Source organism: Watersipora subatra, chromosome 3 (assembly GCF_963576615.1).
Source record: "Watersipora subatra chromosome 3, tzWatSuba1.1, whole genome shotgun sequence".
NCBI lineage: Eukaryota > Metazoa > Bryozoa > Gymnolaemata > Cheilostomatida > Watersiporidae > Watersipora > Watersipora subatra.
The window spans coordinates 72,178,193-72,198,067 of NC_088710.1; the positions used below are offsets into that span (position 1 = coordinate 72,178,193).

The following is a 19,875-nucleotide window of genomic DNA, read 5'->3' on the forward strand; positions in this document are numbered from 1 at the left end:
ATTTGCTGTTGCAGCTTTGTTCAACAATCTATGACAGCATTGTTTAAACTACAGTGGAGTCTAAATAATTCGGATCTGAATAATTTGAATTTCTGCATAATTCAAACAATTTTGGGTCCCAATCCCTCTATATCACATCATTGTAAAGTCTGACTGATTCATATTAACTCTGGTTAATCCAAACTAAAAGATGGTAAATGTGTAAAGATAAAAAGAGCTGAATACATTAGTATTAGTCGCAATCACAGAATCAAGCGCAACTGCTGTGACATATATTGCTTGGTGATTGTGAAAGGTGTGTCAATTTATTAGGTCAAGTTCCACATTGGCAGCTAATACACGACCTTGACAGAGCGAGTTGCACAACTGGTATATCTGTTTTTATTCTGTGAACTTGAAAAAAAAATTGAAAATGGACTCACTGAAAAAAGATTGTGCGTTATGTTATGACTATGCATAAACTTAAGCAATAGTGAACATTTATATTGGATACAAAAGTGAATAGTAACCAAAGGTTAATCAACAATTGCGGTTCCAAGGTTTATGCAGAGCTTTTGCGAACATATCTTCAGAACTGAAACATATTACAAAACGAAACCTTACTTGTATAAGGTAGATATTATAAATTAAATTCAAAGAGGAGTAAAACCGAGTGAGATAGCAAAAAGAGAGAAACTTTATAAATCTACTGTATCAACATGGATTAAGAATAAAAATAAGATTCTTTTTGCAAGCCAAGACTTTTCTGCTAACCAAAAACAGATGAAGAAATCAATGCATGAAGGTGTTGGCAAAGCATTACTAACTTGGTTCAAGCTATTGAGGAGCAACAATGCGGCTGAGGATGAGCCAATTCTACTCAAAAAGGCTAATAAACTTTCACCGGAGCTAAACAGTGGGGCAACTACAAAATTATTGGTGGAGAAATGGAAAGCCAAGCATGGGATTGCGTTTCAGACAATCTCAGGTGAATCCAATAGTAAGGTGGTATTAACACAGATGTTGTTGATAGCTAAAAAACACTAAATTGAAAGAGCTGCTTGAAAAATATGATCACTCTGACCCATACAATATGGATGAAACGGGACTATTCTTTAAAATGACTTCCGATAAAGCGATGCAGCTCAAGGGAGATAAGCAGATCAAGGATCTGCTTACACTTGCCCTAGCTGTGACCATGAGTGGAACAGATAAACTCAAACCAGTTAGTATAAGAAAGTCAGCAAAACCACATTTCTTTAAAGGTGTGGCTAATCTTCCAGTAACTTACCATGTTAACAAACAAGCCTGGATGATGAGGCAGATCATTAAAGCATGGGTTAGAGAATTTGACAGAAGAATGAAATTTGCCAGCAGACAGATTGCTCTTTTTGTGGATAATTTCGCAGCTCAACCTCGTATTACAGGTCTCACTAATATCAAGCTTGTGTTCTTTCCACCTAATGTCACCAGCCTACTGCAGCCTTTTGACCAAGGCATAACACGCAATTTCAAGGTTCATTGCAGAAAACAATCTTTGCAGTGAACCATTGATCATCTTGAACAGTATGGAGTAAAGCCAAAAAATGCTCTAAACATTCTAGAAGCATTGAGGGTTTGCAAAGCAAAGCTGCACGCACAGCAGTCTCACAACAATGCATAATCAACTGCTTCAAACATGTGTTCAAAGATATTTCCCAGCCTGATGCAACTTCTAATATTGAATTGAAAGAGATGCTGAGCAGTGTGGGTTTGTTCGCAGATGAATTCTTTCGATTGAAGATTTCATCGATGCTGATTCAGGCCTACTCATTGTTGAGGACTCAAGTGATGGTGAGATAATAGACCTGATTCAGGCCTACTCATTGTTGAGGACTCAAGTGATGGTGAGATAATAGACCTGATTCAGGCCTACTCATTGTTGAGGACTCAAGTGATGGTGAGATAATAGACCTGATTCAGGCCTACTCATTGTTGAGGACTCAAGTGATGGTGAGATAATAGACCTGATTCAGGCCTACTCATTGTTGAGGACTCAAGTGATGGTGAGATAATTGACCTGATTCAGGCCTACTCATTGTTGAGGACTCAAGTGATGGTGAGATAATAGACCTGATTCAGGCCTACTCATTGTTGAGGACTCAAGTGATGGTGAGATAATAGACCTGATTCAGGCCTACTCATTGTTGAGGACTCAAGTGATGGTGAGATAATAGACCTGATTCAGGCCTACTCATTGTTGAGGACTCAAGTGATGGTGAGATAATAGACCTGATTCAGGCCTACTCATTGTTGAGGACTCAAGTGATGGTGAGATAATAGACCTGATTCAGGCCTACTCATTGTTGAGGACTCAAGTGATGGTGAGATAATAGACCTGATTCAGGCCTACTCATTGTTGAGGACTCAAGTGATGGTGAGATAATAGACCTGATTCAGGCCTACTCATTGTTGAGGACTCAAGTGATGGTGAGATAATAGACAGTGTTCGTTATCCATCAACATCAAGTGATGCAGAAGCAGACGATATGGAAGTTGACAATCAACCAATAAAAATCCCTCCTATAAAAAACCTTGATGGACAATATCAGCAAATATTCGACATTGAAAATAGCATACAGTGTAAAGTTCTGAAACAAACTATGACAACACAATTCGCAAACTTTTCTGTTCAATAAGTCTGTGTCTGTAAATTTTTGTACATGTACTGTACATCGAAATAAACATTTACGATCAATAAACTACATACATACTTTATTCTCGATACCTGAATAGTGTTTCTATTCTGAGTAAATCATTAACACTTAGATTAAAAATACAATATTCAATTCTATATGCACAAGTGTAGGATGCACTGACTCACAGGGCTTAACAGGCCATAAACAGTACGTTGTTAATCTAATGTAAAATACAAGATAAAGCATTATTCTTATGATTTAAACTCTGGTTAATTCAAACTAATTGACTTGATCCCTTCAAGTCTGAATTATGCAGACTCCACTGTATCTGCACCTTATCACTGGCTGCATATGGGAACAACAATGTATTAAGTATTCAGTTAAATTTCATCTCACAAGTGTGGACTGTGAAGACCAGCGGCACATAAATAGATTAGAATCAGCTAACATGTCAGCCTTTTCCTCTTATCTCAGCAGCAACCACTTATAATAGTTCTCATTGCCTGACAGCATTTATTACAATGCCATTCTATCTCAAACATTTCTGTTTTTGTCAGCCCACAACCACATGTACTCTAGTAACCTCATGGAGAAGCTGTTTCGCAGTGTCTATGATCTGGAGATGCATTTCAGGTGAGCCATCTCTTCTCCGCATTCCTCTCTTTTTCAGCACAAACTATACAACATAAAACAAGACCAGCAAATATCCCTTTTGAACCAAAGTTAATTAGGCTATGTTTGTGATTTGTATTATAACTCGTTAGGAGTTGGTATTAGGAAATTATATCACAAATAGTTATACAGATGCTTAGTTATTTTGTTCAATTCATATGAGCTTTGGAACTATAAACTGTAAATGGTTTAATTCGTAGAGTTTGCAAACCAGAGATAATTAAACAATTTGTAAGCTAAGTTCATATTACTCTATCGCTCTGAAAGGAGAGATTAAATCATTATAGTGTCTCTGGTAAGATAATCCAAGGAATAAATATCTTTTGTATTTGTTTGAATAAGACGGCCCATGTCATATCATTAAGTGGAGCTGCAAGGACATTTATAGCTCTATAATAATTTGTGAAAGAATAAAATAACAGCAATTGATTTTTGAGCAATTATAAACCAAACCTCAAGTAATACTAAAAACAATTCTTTCAATTCTGCCCTGCAGCATAACTTCTTATGTTGGTTTATTTTTAAATATAATCAATATGGCCATTCAAATGGAAAGTTTATTTGTAGTGAAAACTACGATTGCTAAAAGTAAATCGCAGTTCATGTATCACTCAGGGACCCTTTCAGACTTTTAGCAGCAACTCTCCTTGATTATCTACCCATAATTCTATACAAATACATTATTTACAGAATCACTGAAGTAAATTATTTTTCACTTTCTATTTCTTGGTATGAGTGGTTGTCTATCCCATCCATTTACCGATGCTCACCAGTTTCCTACCTACTATTCACAAAACCACCGTCTTTGCAGTATATTGGTCAAATGGCAAGAGTTGTAGCTGGCATTCCTGTACATTCTTTCTATTCCTCTTCTGAATAATTACTAACATCTCTACCATTTCTTCTACCCCTCTTCTGGTTAACTACCAACATCTCTACTATTTCTTCCATTCCTCTTCTGGTTAATTACCAACATCTCTACCACTTTTTCTACCCTTCTAATTAATTGCAAACATTTGTACCATTTAAAGGTGCTCTAAAAATTCCATCCTAACTGTAAAGCTGTAATTACAGTGAGAGGCACTTTGATACAGCCCTGAGACAGATATGGCCAAGGTACATGCTACTACCATTAGACCAGGACTACTGTGAACCTAATAGCATGGTCGATGTCTTCGCAGATGACAGCCAGGCTTCAGGCATCTATGGCGCTTTATGGTCAGAGGTAACAAATAGCGTTTCTTATTTTGAATGGTAATGGTGCTGTGATGGGAAAAGCTGGGCTGGTAGTTTAAAAGAGGGCCTAACTTGAATGGATTAATGGTTCACTATTGCAACCTTTTAAACAGCCACTTTGAAGACTTTCAATGTATGACATAAGTCTGGTTGGAGCATTAAAAATAATCCTACGTGAACAGTAAGGCTAACCAGATAGTTATTCAGAGAACCATTTAATCATAATTTTATTAATTCAAAGACTACTGTTTCTATCCTTTTCCTACATGAGGAGCAAATAAATTTTCAACTGAGTTTCGCTTTCTATAATTTTTACCTGCAAACATCTGCAGAAGTTTTTCTCAGACATCAACTACAGTCATCGTGTGTTGGTACAAATATTATCAGAATATTCTATAATTAGCGGAATGCCCGGCCTTGCGCGGGTATTAAAAATCAGCTTATAAACAATGAGAGGTAATGTAGTTGCCTGCCACCTGCCAATAGCCTGGTACATTGCCAATAGCTAGTTTGAGTGAGCTTACTAATAAGAGCCGTGAGAGCAAGCATAAAATTATGTTGCGTCGTAACAGAGTAGTAGCGTATTTTCACCTACATAGCGACATATATCGCCCAATAAATCCATCAATTGCGCGTCGCTAAGTTGTTAAGGTATTAGCCTGGCGAATGGGAGGTTCCGAGATCACATCTTCTGCGATATAGATTCTTCATTTCAATATTTTAATAGCTTTAGCTGGACAAACCGAACTACACACAGACACACACACACACACCCACACGCACACACACAGACAGACTTTGAGATTTATATATATACTAGCTGCATTACCCGCCTACAGGAACAGATTCACGTGCAGCATAAGGTTTATTGAGAATTGTCTTTCATACTGTAAAACAACTCCAAATATGTAGTCTACTGAAATTGTTGTCCTGATCAGGGTATGCATACACTTTTACATGTCAATAATGTTGGGAGAACAATGGAAATCTGCAATGTGTTTTACAGCTAGATGCGTGTAAAATCTAGTAAATATTCTAGATTCATTTGTCTAGATTCATGCATCCGTTCATACCCGTCTATATTTGCAGTTGACGATCGCGCACTTCTGCTGCTGAGCCCCGCCTCGGCTGACCAGTCTTTACCCGCCTCGCAGTTGACAATCACCTCCCACTCGCCTCGCAATCAATCGCCTCGCACTCAATCGCCTCGCACTCAATCGCCTCGCACTCAATCGCCTCGCACTCAATCGCCTCGCACTCAATCGCCTCGCACTCAATCGCCTCGCACTCAATCGCCTCGCACTCGATCGCCTCGCACTCAATCGCCTTGCAATCACCTCCCACTCGCTTCGCAATCAATCGCCTCGCACTGAATCGCCTCGCACTCAATCGCCTCGCAATCGATCATCTCGCACACGCAACCAATCACCTCGTAATCAATCGCCTTGCACTCGCAATCAATCGCCTAGCACTCAATCACTTTGCAATCAATCGCCTCGCACTCGCCAACTCATTCATCCGGAAAGCTGCGCCTGAAGACTCTCACTGTACTCGGGGCAAAAAAGGTCTCCCGCGAATCCCTGAGTGACGCCACGGCCCCAAGCCTAGCTGTGCTACCCGGTGTTGCCCGGGTAGTAAAAAAGTCTTTGCACAGAAAATTGATTTGTATTTAACATATACCAACATTTTCCATTCTAACTTTCAAACTACATATCATGAAAGAAGTGTTTTGTGTAGTTGAAATAAATTAAGAGAGAAAATGAAACAACTGTAAAGGTTTTCAAATTTTTTCAAACAACTACAACTTTCAAACTTCATACCATGAGGAAAAAGTTTTGTGCAGGACAACTGATTTAAAATAAATAAAACAACTGTAAAGGTTTTCAAACCAATGTAAATGTAAAATTTCATAACTTTCAGTGACCTATATCTTTTGATAACGTGTAGTGGAACCTCAGTTCTCGAACATAATCAGTTCCAGAAGGTCGTTCGAAAACCAAGTTGTTCGAGATCTGAAACAATTTTTCTCATTAAAATAAAATAATGTAAATTTTAATCCGCTCCAAGGCGAGAAAACGACTTCGGTAAAGTATTTTTTCAACATTTTACACCATAAGCTGTACTTGCTAAGCTTGTACTTGTCGTTGCTATTTTACACCATAAGCTGTACTTGTACCCGGGTAGTAAAAAAAGTCTTTGCACAGAAAATTGATTTGTATTTAACATATACCAACATTTGCCATTCTAACTTTCAAACTACATATCATGAAAAAAAGTAATAGCTAAATTAAGTCAGTTTTGCAACAGTTACAATAAAAGATGATACGGTAATGATACAATTAATACAAACTGAGAACAAAAAATAAAATTCATGAATATGTTGAATTAATGGTAGCAATTCTTGCATAAAAGTGTGTGGGTATAAAAAGGTTACTGTCCCACCAGAAACTATCTATCAATTCTTTGAATACGACGATACTAAAAAATATGACAGAATATCATAGTATTCTGTAGTTGAAATTTTATTAGAACAATGTCTGTCAAAAATGGTTGAATAAAAGAATAATATTAATAATAAAGATTGGAAACTAATCAAGTAATAATAACAGTGATAGGAAAATGAATAATGTTTAAACTTCAAACACGATCCTCAATTTATGTTTAAAAGAATGCAAGTTGAAATAATAACAACGATGAAACAAACTTTTAAAAACTCATGTTATAAACTTCAAAAGTTATAAGAAGTTTATAAATGTAATAAGAGAATTTAAATTTATATATCTCTATACATATTTCTCAAAGTATGTAAATGTATGTGAATATAAGAGAGTGGGGAATAACTGATACTTGCAATCTTACACGATAAATCTTACAGTAATCTTACAAATGTTTGTTGTGAAATGTGAAATTAATTACGAAAAACTAATTGGTTAGGTTTAAAAGGAAAGATGTGTAAGCTAATACACCTAGCTGTACAACCCAGTGTTGCCCAGGTAATAAAAAAAAACTGAACAGAAAATTGATTTGTATTTAACATATAACAACATTTGCCATTCTACCTAAAACAACTGTAAAGGTTTTCAAACTTACTTTGTCAAACAACTTTTAAACTTCATATCATGAGAAAAATGTTTTGTGCAGGTCAAATAAATTTTAAAAATAAAACGACTATAAAAGGGTTTAGATGTAACAGTGAAATAATTAGCAAGTAATAGCTAAATTGAGTCTGTTTTGTTACGATTACAATATGAGATGATTCAGTAATGATACAGTTAATACGAACTGAGAAAACAAAATAAAATTCGTGAATATGTTGAATTAATAATAACAATTCTTGCATAGAAGTGTGTGTATAGAAAAGTTACTGTTCCACCAACAGCTATCCATCAAAACTCTGAATACGACGATACTGGTACGACGATATGTAATGTAAAAATAAAATAATTATTGTAGTGTCTTTGTCTGATCGAAAGTGAGAGAATCTAGATGCTATTCCTACTCGAGATAATACGATTGTCCGCGTGAAAAGTAGTGACCTTAACAGCGATTTAGCAATTGAACCTTAAGAAAAGCAAGAAATAGAGGTTCACAAAAACGGCATCGTGTTTCATAGAGTTAATAAATTTAATCGCCAAATTCTAATATCGAGAGAGTCTATTGTCGATATCGTTTTGCCGAAAACAAATTAGCCCTAATACGTCGAGGACAAAAAAGCATCGCGTGTCATGAAGCTAAAAGAAAGCCATAGAGTTGAACTTATTACGTCATTTTTGTGTGAAAACGGCAAACGATGAATAGGTTATGTGTAGAGGCGTGTATTAACCGGAGATTCCCGTTAATGCGCCCTAGATACTTAGTAGCGGCTAATAGTCTGAAAAGTATGGTACTCTATAAGGCGAACACTCAATCACGCACGCAGATAGACAACGATTGCCGTTTATATAGTAGATATATAGATTTGTTTAATTATATTCATAGCCCAAAAACCTTTTGTTTATAACCTTCTAATAAATACAGCAGGCAATTACGCATGCCATTAGAACAAATGCATTAAAATATGTGAAAAACTAGATATAATAGCCTAATTACATGTATATGTAAAAACTAAATTCATAATTAATAATGCATTAATGAATAAAAAGAGATTTTTATTGCATTTGATCAACAAACTATTAGCATTAATGCCTCAAAATCTACGCTTTTTATATCGTCATAAGTTCAAGAATCTACCAATTATGCAGATTAAGTTAATGTGGAGAAAAATAGCAAAGCCTGCCTTTTTGGAATAAAGCTACCAAGACACGTTGAGACACGTTCCGAGACACGTTGAGACACGTTCCGAGACACGTTCCGAGACACATTGAGACACGTTTCGAGACACATTGAGACACGTTTCGAGACACATTGAGACACATTCCGAGACACATTGAGACACGTTCCGAGACACCAGGCAAAATGAGGTTCATAAAAAGACATCTGTTCACCTCGGAGGAAATAGAGTCAAACCTCGGACATAAATTTAATTTATCCTGATATTTGTTTCATATCTCGTAACTATAGCATGATAGAGCAAATAATTAAAAAAAAATACATTCAATTCTTCCCACAGGTAACTTATAGCTTTGAAAGAAATGCATTATATAAAACTACGTAAAAAGCAAAATTATAAGAATGAGACAACTTTAATTGTCCGCTTTCACTTTTCCTCACAGTAATGACAAGATAGCTTAGAAGATTTTTAAAGAGTTTTTACAAATATTTATGCTCTTTTTTATCTTTAATTTGTTGTTTTAGTTATAATAACCTTCTTTTGTCTCCACAGCTACGACTCACACTAGTCTTCTAGAGACCCATGATTAGTTATAATAACCTTCTTTTGTCACCACAGCGACTCACACTAGTCTTCTAGAGACCCATGATTAGTTATAATAACCTTCTTTTGTCTCCACAGCGACTCACACTAGTCTTCTAGAGACCCATGATTAGTTATAAGAACCTTCTTTTGTCACCACAGCTACGACTCACACTAGTCTTCTAGAGACCCATGATTAGTTATAATAACCTTCTTTTGTCTCCACAGCTACGACTCACACTAGTCTTCTAGAGACCCATGATTAGTTATAAGAACCTTCTTTTGTCACCACAGCTACGACTCACACTAGTCTTCTAGAGACCCATGATTAGTTATAACAACCTTCTTTTGTCACCACAGCTATGACTCACACTAGTCTTCTAGAGACCCATGATTAGTTATAAGAATCTTCTTTTGTCACCACAGCTACGACTCACACTAGTCTTCTAGAGACCCATGATTAGTTATAATAACCTTCTTTTGTCACCACAGCTACGACTCACACTAGTCTTCTAGAGACCCATGATTAGTTATAAGAACCTTCTTTTGTCACCACAGCTACGACTCACACTAGTCTTCTAGAGACCCATGATTAGTTATAAGAACCTTCTTTTGTCACCACAGCGACGACTCACACTAGTCTTCTAGAGACCCATGATTAGTTATAATAACCTTCTTTTGTCACCACAGCTACGACTCACACTAGTCTTCTAGAGACCCATGATTAGTTATGAGAACCTGCTTTTGTCACCACAGCTACGACTTACACTAGTCTTCTAGAGACCCATGATTAGTTATAAGAACCTTCTTTTGTCACCACAGCTACGACTCACACTAGTCTTCTAGAGACCCATGATTAGTTATAAGAACCTTCTTTTCTCACCACAGCGACGACTCACACTAGTCTTCTAGAGACCCATGATTAGTTATAAGAACCTTCTTTTGTCACCACAGCTACGACTCACACTAGTCTTCTAGAGACCCATGATTAGTTATAAGAACCTTCTTTTGTCACCACAGCTACGACTCGCACTAGTCTTCTAGAGACCCATGATTAGTTATAATAACCTTCTTTTGTCTCCACAGCTACGACTCACACTAGTCTTCTAGAGACCCATGATTAGTTATAAGAACCTTCTTTTGTCACCACAGCGACGACTCACACTAGTCTTCTAGAGACCCATGATTAGTTATAAGAACCTTCTTTTGTCTCCACAGCTACGACTCACACTAGTCTTCTCGAGACCCATGATTAGTTATAATAACCTTCTTTTGTCACCACAGCGACTCACACTAGTCTTCTAGAGACCCATGATTAGTTATAATAACCTTCTTTTGTCACCACAGCGACTCACACTAGTCTTCTAGAGACCCATGATTAGTTATAATAACCTTCTTTTGTCACCACAGCTACTCACACTAGTCTTCTAGAGACCCATGATTAGTTATAATAACCTTCTTTTGTCACCACAGCTACGACTCACACTAGTCTTCTAGAGACCCATGATTAGTTATAATAACCTTCTTTTGTCACCACAGCTACGACTTACACTAGTCTTCTAGAGACCCATGATTAGTTATAAGAGCCTTCTTTTGTCACCACAGCTACGACTTACACTAGTCTTCTAGAGACCCACGATTAGTTATAAGAACCTTCTTTTGTCACCACAGCTACGACTCACACTAGTCTTCTAGAGACCCATGATTAGTTATGAGAACCCTCTTTTGTCACCACAGCTACGACTTACACTAGTCTTCTAGAGACCTATGATTAGTTATAAGAACCTTCTTTTGTCACCACAGCGACTTACACTAGTCTTCTAGAGACCCATGATTTTATAATTAACTAAGGAACGTATGAATCACTGTTTGATATTATTGGAGCTTTGTAGAATCAAACTGCGCAAAGGAGAACTGTGTACATGTGTACTGATTCACATAACTGTAATGTTCTGACAACACTCTGACTTAGTTTGTTTGAAATTACCTGTTAAATTAAGATTCAAATTTTATGTGTTATGTTGAAAAAGTTGAATGTTGAAGTGGTCGCAAGTGGAAGTAGTAGGAGCGCGCGTAGATTTGTTTATAGCGCTTCCACTACAAACATTTTCAATTCTTACTTGAGTTGACTAGCAACAGGAATACGAACCACAAACCACCATGTACATTATGTAAAAACGGCATATATTCTCTAGTTGGAAACAATGTAGTTACTGGTGTAAAGCACTCATCATTATTAGTGTTTTTTATTCATAGTCGGCAGCATATATTGTAGTTGGCACTCATTATGACACAACGTGTGGCTACTAGCTATAAACCATTAGCTCTTTACACTCTCACATTTTTTACATAACTATTTAACATAAATATCAAAGCAAGTCTAGTTTATAGTTTGAGCTGTTTTCACTGTTCATTTCGTGAGCTTACGTTTACAAATATTATTTTTCAAATGCCATGAAATGTGATTTATTATAAAACAGTTGAACTTTTTTCATGCTGCGATATTAGAGTGTTTTAAGAATAATCTTGTGATATAACTAGCGACATGCCAAGCTCTCGCGCTTTTGCATCGACTTATTTTGCAAACATCAACAGTTTTTAACTCTAGAGAACAGCAACAGTTCTATATATTCTGTTGTGAGATCGAGTACGGTCGCTGCTGTATCACTTTATTGAGCAAGTCTCTGCTGTACCTTTTCTTTCTCACTAGTTTTATTTCAGAGACAGTCACACCTGAGCACTGACAGTCTGCTTACTATTCGATTTGTCGTATTTCAGATGGTCGCTGCTGACATAATGAAATCCTTTAATGAATGCACCAACTTGGATGAACTCAAGACAACTGGCAGACGGTGAATATATTTAAATGTGCAATTTTAGTAGTCAGCCTCTCTGCATCTATCACAGAAACTTTGAATATTTTTCTGGTGTGTCGAATAGCCTTGGTTTTAGGCTGACAAGCAATTTCTGGTGAAGCAGTCGAGTTTCATAGACGTTTGTTTATGATGTTCTCAGTCGGACACCTGCCCTACCATGTCATTGATTTCCTTATGGCAACCGTAATATCTCATTGTCGGCTATGTAAAACTCAAGTTTTGAATTCTTCAGGTTTAAGGATACTGTATTGTCACTGGGAGGAAGTGTACCAGCTATGGAAGTGTTTAGGAGGTTTAAAGGTCATGACCCCTCCATAGATAGTCTGCTCCAGCTAAGACTGCCAAGACAATCATCAGATTGAGTTTTTGGCTTTTTTAGGGAACTTTCTTATAGTATTTATAATCTGTGTTATTTCTGTTGTAAAGTAAGCACCAAGCAGTCTGTTGGTGGATAATCTAGGAATGCTTGAATTTTTATTTGTCATTTTAGCCTCATAGGCAAAAAATTCTATTGTAAACATTAGAAGTTCTGTAGCAGATATTTCTCTGAAAATAACAATAACTGAGTGAGCTGTGTGATGCCTGATATTCAAAGTAAAATATGTTTTAGTAAATCACCAACATAATGTGAGGTGGGAGCAGGTGTGAGTACACTCATGCCTGTCTAGGTAGTCAGGTGTGAGTACACTCATGCCTGTCTAGGTAGTCAGGTGTGAGTACTCTCATGCCTGTCTAGGTAGTCAGGTGTGAGTACTCTCATGCCTGTCTAGGTAGTCAGGTGTGAGTACTCTCATGCCTGTCTAAGTAGTCAGGTGTGAGTACACTCATGCCTGTCTAGGTAGTCAGGTGTGAGTACTCTCATGCCTGTCTAGGTAGTCAGGTGTGAGTACTCTCACGCCTGTCTAGGTAGTCAGGTGTGAGTACTCTCATGCCTGTCTAGGTAGTCAGGTGTGAGTACTCTCATGCCTGTCTAGGTAGTCAGGTGTGAGTACTCTCATGCCTGTCTAGGTAGTCAGGTGTGAGTACTCTCATGCCTGTCTAGGTAGTCAGGTGTGAGTACTCTCATGCCTGTCTAGGTAGTCAGGTGTAAGTATCGGGCAATAAATACTCGTATGATTCGGTTAAGGTTGTTCACAGTTCTGTAGTCGACTGCTGATCCATCATCTCTGCGAGTATGCCAGACTCTTGGAAAGGGTACAGAAATGAGATGAAGTATGGGAACATCTGTAAGATATTACCACAAACCAATGAAAATTCCAATTTTAGCATAGCAGTTGTGAAAGCATGAAGTAACATATTGTTTCATGCTGAATTAATCTATGAACACCCAACTCTATGTATAAAATTTAAGCGGCTAGCATAATACTGGTCACCTTGACATTCGATAACTCCTTTCTGGCTATCATTTATCAACAAAACTGTCTTACACGTACCTTGCTCAAGAAATGGTATGTGATCATCTTGTACAGCTCCTCGTCTCCTTGTCAAGTCGAAATACTGATTTGTTGTATGGCCGCGTAGAAGTCTAGCCTGGTGCAGCTGCCCCTCTGTTAATAAATTGAGAGGGTAAAAAGTGAACAGATATTTGTAATACCAGAACAACTTAAACTCTCCACTGTTGCATAGAAAATGAATAGATACATAGCTGTCTCTTGATTACCACCCCCACCATCTCAGCTGTCACCTACGCTAAACAAGTTTGTCAGCCTATGTGCTGTGCATACTGTCAGCTACTTTTAGGAGGCAGCAGGAGATGGAAAGGTGAGTTTTAACACATTATATAAGTTACAGATCTGCTCTTGGCATACACAGTAAAAGCCTTGTGGAGGTGCGGAAAACCTACCTATAGCATTGAGTCCTTCAAAAAATCTTCCTGTCATTTCTGGAAAAAGATTAGCAAACTCAGGGTTTCGAGCTCCTATCAGGTCAAGCAGCACCAGCATGTCCTGAGATAATAAGTGCAATATGAGATTGTTGCGTACAAAATGGAGAGGGTAGGCATGAAAACTGGATGCTCTATCAGCAGTAAAAATGTGCTCAACCAGCTGTAAAAATGTGCTCAACTTACAATTCCATCTAGTTTGCTGCCATTGGAGTAGTGAGAGTGGGGAGTGTCGGCCCAAGCTGCTGCCAAGTGTCTTGAACCATACAACGAATCTGTACTTGTCCAGCGTTGGAATGCCTCTTCGCCATCAAAAAATATCAATTGCAGAGATATGTCATTTCCCTGCAAAGCATTTACAGGGACATTTGTTTATAGCGCTTCCACTACAAACATTTTCAATACTTGTAGTATTGAAAATACTACAAGTATTTGAAAATGAATTAACATACATAAATTACATACATAAAGTTTACATTTGTGCAGCAAAAGCATAGCAAAGGCTACTTTTTGTACTGGTACATACTACGAGTGCGTCGACAAGGTTGCAATCAGTTATTAGAGTACAACTTACTAGTCTATCTCTGCTGCCAAGTTTGTTGTTGAGTGTGCGTGCTAGGTCTATTATCATAGCGCATGGTACTGCAGCGTCTGTGGCTCCAATAAATGTGAATGTATTAAAAAGCTTTGAGTCAAAGTGGCAAGCCAAGACCAGCTGTCGTTTTGCTGCCGGATCATGCGTAGCTAAAATTGGTCAAAATTGGGTAAGCGGGAGAGGGGGGTGAGTATCTGACAAGTGGCTCAAATCTCGTGTTACAAACAGCGGCGGTGATACTATTTACAGCAATTGTGTTAAGACTAATTTTACAATGCGCTCAAAGCAATTATGAATTTACAACAGCTTTAATAATTCTGGAAAAATTTTACTTTGTTTAGTGTCAAACTTCACCCCTATGAACATATGCTGTTTGTTTAAATAACTTGTTCTATTAGTACCTCTGAATATATCTTCTTTGATAGCTATTCTAGAATAGAATGTTGAGTAGCTGAACAACGGGATAGTGTTTAAAAACACAGGCTACATATTTCCATCCACACTGAATTTAGCAACTAGTATTTATAGATATACTAGTTGCATGCCCCGGTAATAAAAAAGTATTTGGAAAGAAAATTTATTTTTGTTTAACGAATGCAACATTTACCATTTTAACTTTTAAACTTCATATCATGAGAAAAGTGTTTTTTGGGCGGTTCAAATGAATTGGAAGAAAAAATAAAACAACTGTAAAGGTTTTCAAACTTTCAAACAACTGTAACTTTTAAATTTCATATCAAGAAAAAAGTGTTTTGTTGAAATAAATTTGGAGGAAAAATAAAACTGTAAAGGTGTTTAAATGTGAAATCATTAGCAAGTAATGGCTAAATGTAGTCTGTTTTGCTATGATTACAATGTAAAATTATTTCGTATACAATTATACGATTTTAGTTTGTTTAAGTGTTGGCATCATAAGGCAAAAATATCGTATAGACGAATAGAGTGGTATAGAAACCCATAGTAATTATCTAATGCAGTCGCCTCCTGGTATAAATCATTATTAAACAATAGTAACAAAACAATATGTTAACCTTAGTAACTATAATTACCTACAATAACTTTAGGGCATTTTGTGGTTATGATTTTGTGGTTAGCTTACTAAACACATACTTGAAGGAAGTTTTAGTATGTATTTTAGTAAACTTTAAACTTTTAACAAAAATTTTATCACTTATCTGTTTGCGAACTTGTTTTTACCATAAAGAATGACGCCGAACTTAGATACAATCGCCAAATTTTAATCTCGAGAGAAATTATTGTTGACATTGTATGGCGAAAAACAAATTCATCCTAGTATGGCGAAAAACAAATTCACCCTAGTATGGCGAGGACGAAAAAGCATGTGTTTCATAAAGTTAGGTAAATAATATTTTATAACAGGAGCATCAATTGATCAGGGTTTAATCAATTTATAATCAGGGGACAGTTGATAAAAGGGTATACAGTAGGTAAATGATAAGAGCGATAGATTTCTAAGGACTGTATAACTCAGTGGTTAAATGAGTGGTTAGAAGCTTGCAGTTGCAATCTTTGTGAGTTCAAATCCAGCACGAAACGAGCTTTTCATTCCAAGATTTCAATAGCTATAGCTGGACACACTGGTTCATAGAATTACAGACTACACACAAACTTTGAGGTTTATATATATAGCTTGAATTAATTCGTTTAATGATAAAATATTTTTGATTGTGAACATACAGCAGAAATGCGAGCGTCGAAAATGGGTGAGGAGAGTCATTTACTCGTGCAAGTCATTCTTACCAATAATGTTTGTGAACTTCTTGGTGCCAAGAGGAGTATTGCTGTGAAAGGAATCTTCCTCGACATGCCACAGCAGTTTAGTCGCCATCCATTGCTTGATGTGCTGTAAATAGATTCTTCGGAGTCAACTTGGCCAATTATAATTATCAATTCATAATGTTTTGACTATAAAAATTTCTTGAAGTATTTGTGGACAAAGGTCCACAAATACTTTGTGGACCTTTGTTATACTACGCTAATATTAAAACAATACAAATGCTAAGGCAGTTATAAGACTTCTAGCATGCTAAACCACGCTAATATTAAAACAATACAAATGCTAAGGCAGTTCAAAGCAAATGAGAACTTTAGTAGTATTTGCCTTTGACTGTTATAAACAACCAATCCTCAGCAGCGATTGGGCCAGCAGTTTAGCATAAATCACCGGCAATCAGCATGCTGGCTGCACAACTACTAGGGCATGACATGAGTTCATAAGTGAGGCATCTAAATACCCTTATCATAGATGCTGACTTTGAAGTAAAGGTATTTTTTTACCTCTTGAGCGCGACGACTACCTGCTGTGTCGACAACCCTCTCAATGAGCAGGGGCTGCAGGATTTCCCTTCGAAATAGGCTGTTGTTGGAAAGCTTTGCTATAGCTTTAACTTGGCGACCATTGAGTTCCTTGAGCTGATGTCTTTCCTGTAAATTTACTTGTTCATTTAAACTTTACAATTTGCCCGGCAGCAGTTAAATAGAGATAAAGAAAAGAAAATTTTGGATTATAAAATCTCCAACAATGACACAGATGAGAACACATTTTACCTTTTGGCTGTTGTTTTTCATTTAGCCAACTCCCTGTTCATTTGCTAATATCAACTGGTTATATTGCTCATTCGGTATTCTTTATATTTAAAATACTTTCAAGTAGATTATAAACAGTCAGGCTCTTACCCTTGCTGGAGAGATGCTGGTCTGAGCAGTCACTGATTGCAGCACAATCCAAAGAAGACAGATTAATACCAAATTCACCGAGCCACTCATTTGGATGATTTCCATTCTGCTGTAAGATGAAACATAACTAACTAGTAATGAGCACAGCACCTACCATTCCAGCCTCGCATATCAAAGTCCTCATGACCCGGAGATACTCTGAATCTTATTTATACAGACATTTATGCCATTCACCTCTCTCTGTGGTAAACCTTTAATTGCTTGACAAAAATGCTTATCGGTGATAAAATTCTACCTCTTTGTACTGGTAAAAGTGTCCCACTGACGCTTAGAAGTCAGTCTTGTAGTTGCAGCTTTTTTAGGTTCCTCAACTCATGCGTTGCTAATAGTGAATGCTTAAATCTCTCAATGGCTCCGCTATTTATATAGCGGTCTGTCAAGACTGAGGTCTGGTCAGCTCAGATGTGCTGTCACATCTGTTACGCGATTAGGAGACAGTCTTACATTTGTCAAATCGTTCAATAACATTGTTTAATTAGCCAACTACAAATTACATCATGTAATAAGCAATGAATTTTACAAGCTTTGATAGTTGAGACAGCAGCTGCCGCTGTAGGAGCCAGGAATAATATTCAATCATACTTTCTTAACTCTAGACAAACTGCTCAATAACTTGGTCTCCCTACGCATCTTGTTATATGATATTCCTCTACAAAGATGTATTTTCATAGACCTTTCATTGTTTTTGTCAATAATGGCGTCTATATTGTCTGGTCAAGGGTAAAAAGTCGTAAACAGAAGCATTAGTCTCTCACTGCCTCCAGGTAGGCTGTGAGAATATCCTGAATAATTAACAAACAAAATGCTGGTCATGTGACTAGACAGAATATAAAGAGGCTCTTACTGTATGTGCTACTCGTGTGAACGGAGCTTACGATCCTCTGAGCTAAACTCTGACAAGGAGACTGCTCTATGAGCTCAAACCCCGCACCGTCATGGCTAGTAGTCCCTAGTAAACCTGAAGGATACGTCAGTAGTTAAGCTGTCCATTTCAAGATGAAACTGATCTGACAAGTCAAGGGATTATATGGATTTACAGGTAGCACTAGAGATCAGCAACTATTGGTCATGGCTTGAAGTTTTAAACAAATGCTAAGACACACTGTTAAGTATTTTTGCTGTTCCTGATAGGCACGCTGTGTTATGTTCATATTCTGAATTGAATTACCAGGGTGCACGACTCTCAAGCAGTTATATAAAGGACAGCTGGATCAGACTTTTGATTGAACTTTTATGGTAACAATACAAACAGTCAAAAACAACACAAGTTTGGTTTAACAGTGTCTCCTAAATTATATCAATCTTCTGTCAGTAAGTATGTTTGAGTAGCATACAAACAAAGTGATCATAATAGTTCAATTGTTTTAAAAATCTGTACATAAATTATTATTATTGTAATACATGTATATTATTACTATTACTATGACTAGCAATTATTGTAATATTATTGGTAGTTGTATGTAGAAATGTGAAGAAAAGCATTTCAGGATTATATCCCCAGAGGAAGATGAGGACGTGAGAAACTGGCATCTTGCCTTGGCATAAATTCAATTGCTGTCTCATATACCTCAATTAATACTTCTTGGCATTTCATAGGTATGTTTTTGCTGTATACAAAAAACAACTAGGGATAATGTTATTAAATTCCAGCTTTAGTTGGGACTAGGAGTTGCCTTCACTTAATGATAGCATGTAAATATGCTCTTCTTGTTCTTCGATACCCCAACTTCTATTGCAGTCAGGGATATTTGATAAACGGTGTTTAGAAGATACAGCACATCTTTTAGCAACACACCATATTACAGTCACATAGCTTATTATATTACTGCCACAACTTACCATATTACAGCCACATAGCTTATTATATTACTGCCACAACTTACCATATTACAGCCACATAGCTTATTATATTACTGCCACAACTTACCATATTACAGCCATATAGCTTATTATATTACTGATACAACTTACCATATCGCTGACAGATAACTGACCCTATTATAGACATATAACCAATGATATACAGCCTCCGCATGGGAGCTGTATATCATTGATATAACCTACCATATCACAAACACATAACTACCCATATTGTTGACAAATAACTTACCATTTTACAGACATATAACTTACAATATTACAAACATATAACTTACCATATCACAAACACAAAACTTACCATATCGCTGATAGATAACTTACCCTATTACAGACATATAACCTACCACATCAAAAACACATAACTACCCATATTGCCGACAGATAACTTACCTTATTCCAGACATATAATTACCCATATTGTTGAAAGATAACTTACCATTTTGCTGACAGATAACTTACAATATTAC

At 36.8% G+C, this 19,875-nt stretch overlaps 2 protein-coding genes across 3 annotated transcripts in view; one reads left to right on the forward strand and one right to left on the reverse strand.

The window, feature by feature from the left end:
* The window catches only part of LOC137391114 (uncharacterized), a 40,825-nt gene extending 27,955 nt beyond the window's left edge, over nucleotides 1-12,870 (forward strand). The window contains exons 14-17 of the mRNA XM_068077478.1: nucleotides 3,215-3,290; nucleotides 4,404-4,554; nucleotides 12,196-12,269; nucleotides 12,526-12,870. Coding sequence (XP_067933579.1) covers nucleotides 3,215-3,290; nucleotides 4,404-4,554; nucleotides 12,196-12,269; nucleotides 12,526-12,655 — 431 coding nt within the window. The 3' untranslated portion in view covers nucleotides 12,656-12,870. The remainder of the gene's footprint in view (nucleotides 1-3,214; nucleotides 3,291-4,403; nucleotides 4,555-12,195; nucleotides 12,270-12,525) is intronic.
* Nucleotides 12,871-13,246: 376 nt separating this feature from the next.
* Nucleotides 13,247-18,463, reverse strand: LOC137390170 (glutaminyl-peptide cyclotransferase-like). 2 transcript variants are annotated; one of them, XM_068076450.1, is made up of 9 exons: nucleotides 18,372-18,463; nucleotides 17,468-17,576; nucleotides 17,069-17,215; nucleotides 16,532-16,634; nucleotides 14,750-14,919; nucleotides 14,362-14,520; nucleotides 14,137-14,239; nucleotides 13,727-13,840; nucleotides 13,247-13,517 (listed from the first exon to the last, which is right to left on the reverse strand). In XM_068076450.1, the coding sequence occupies exons 2-9, from the start codon at nucleotides 17,570-17,572 to the stop codon at nucleotides 13,366-13,368; spliced, it is 1,053 nt and encodes a 350-aa protein (XP_067932551.1). In that variant the 5' UTR covers nucleotides 17,573-17,576; nucleotides 18,372-18,463; the 3' UTR covers nucleotides 13,247-13,365. The 2 variants fall into 2 exon arrangements, with proteins under 2 accessions (XP_067932551.1, XP_067932552.1); XM_068076451.1 differs by lacking the exon at nucleotides 18,372-18,463 and adding an exon at nucleotides 17,763-17,899.
* Nucleotides 18,464-19,875: the final 1,412 nt, after the last annotated feature.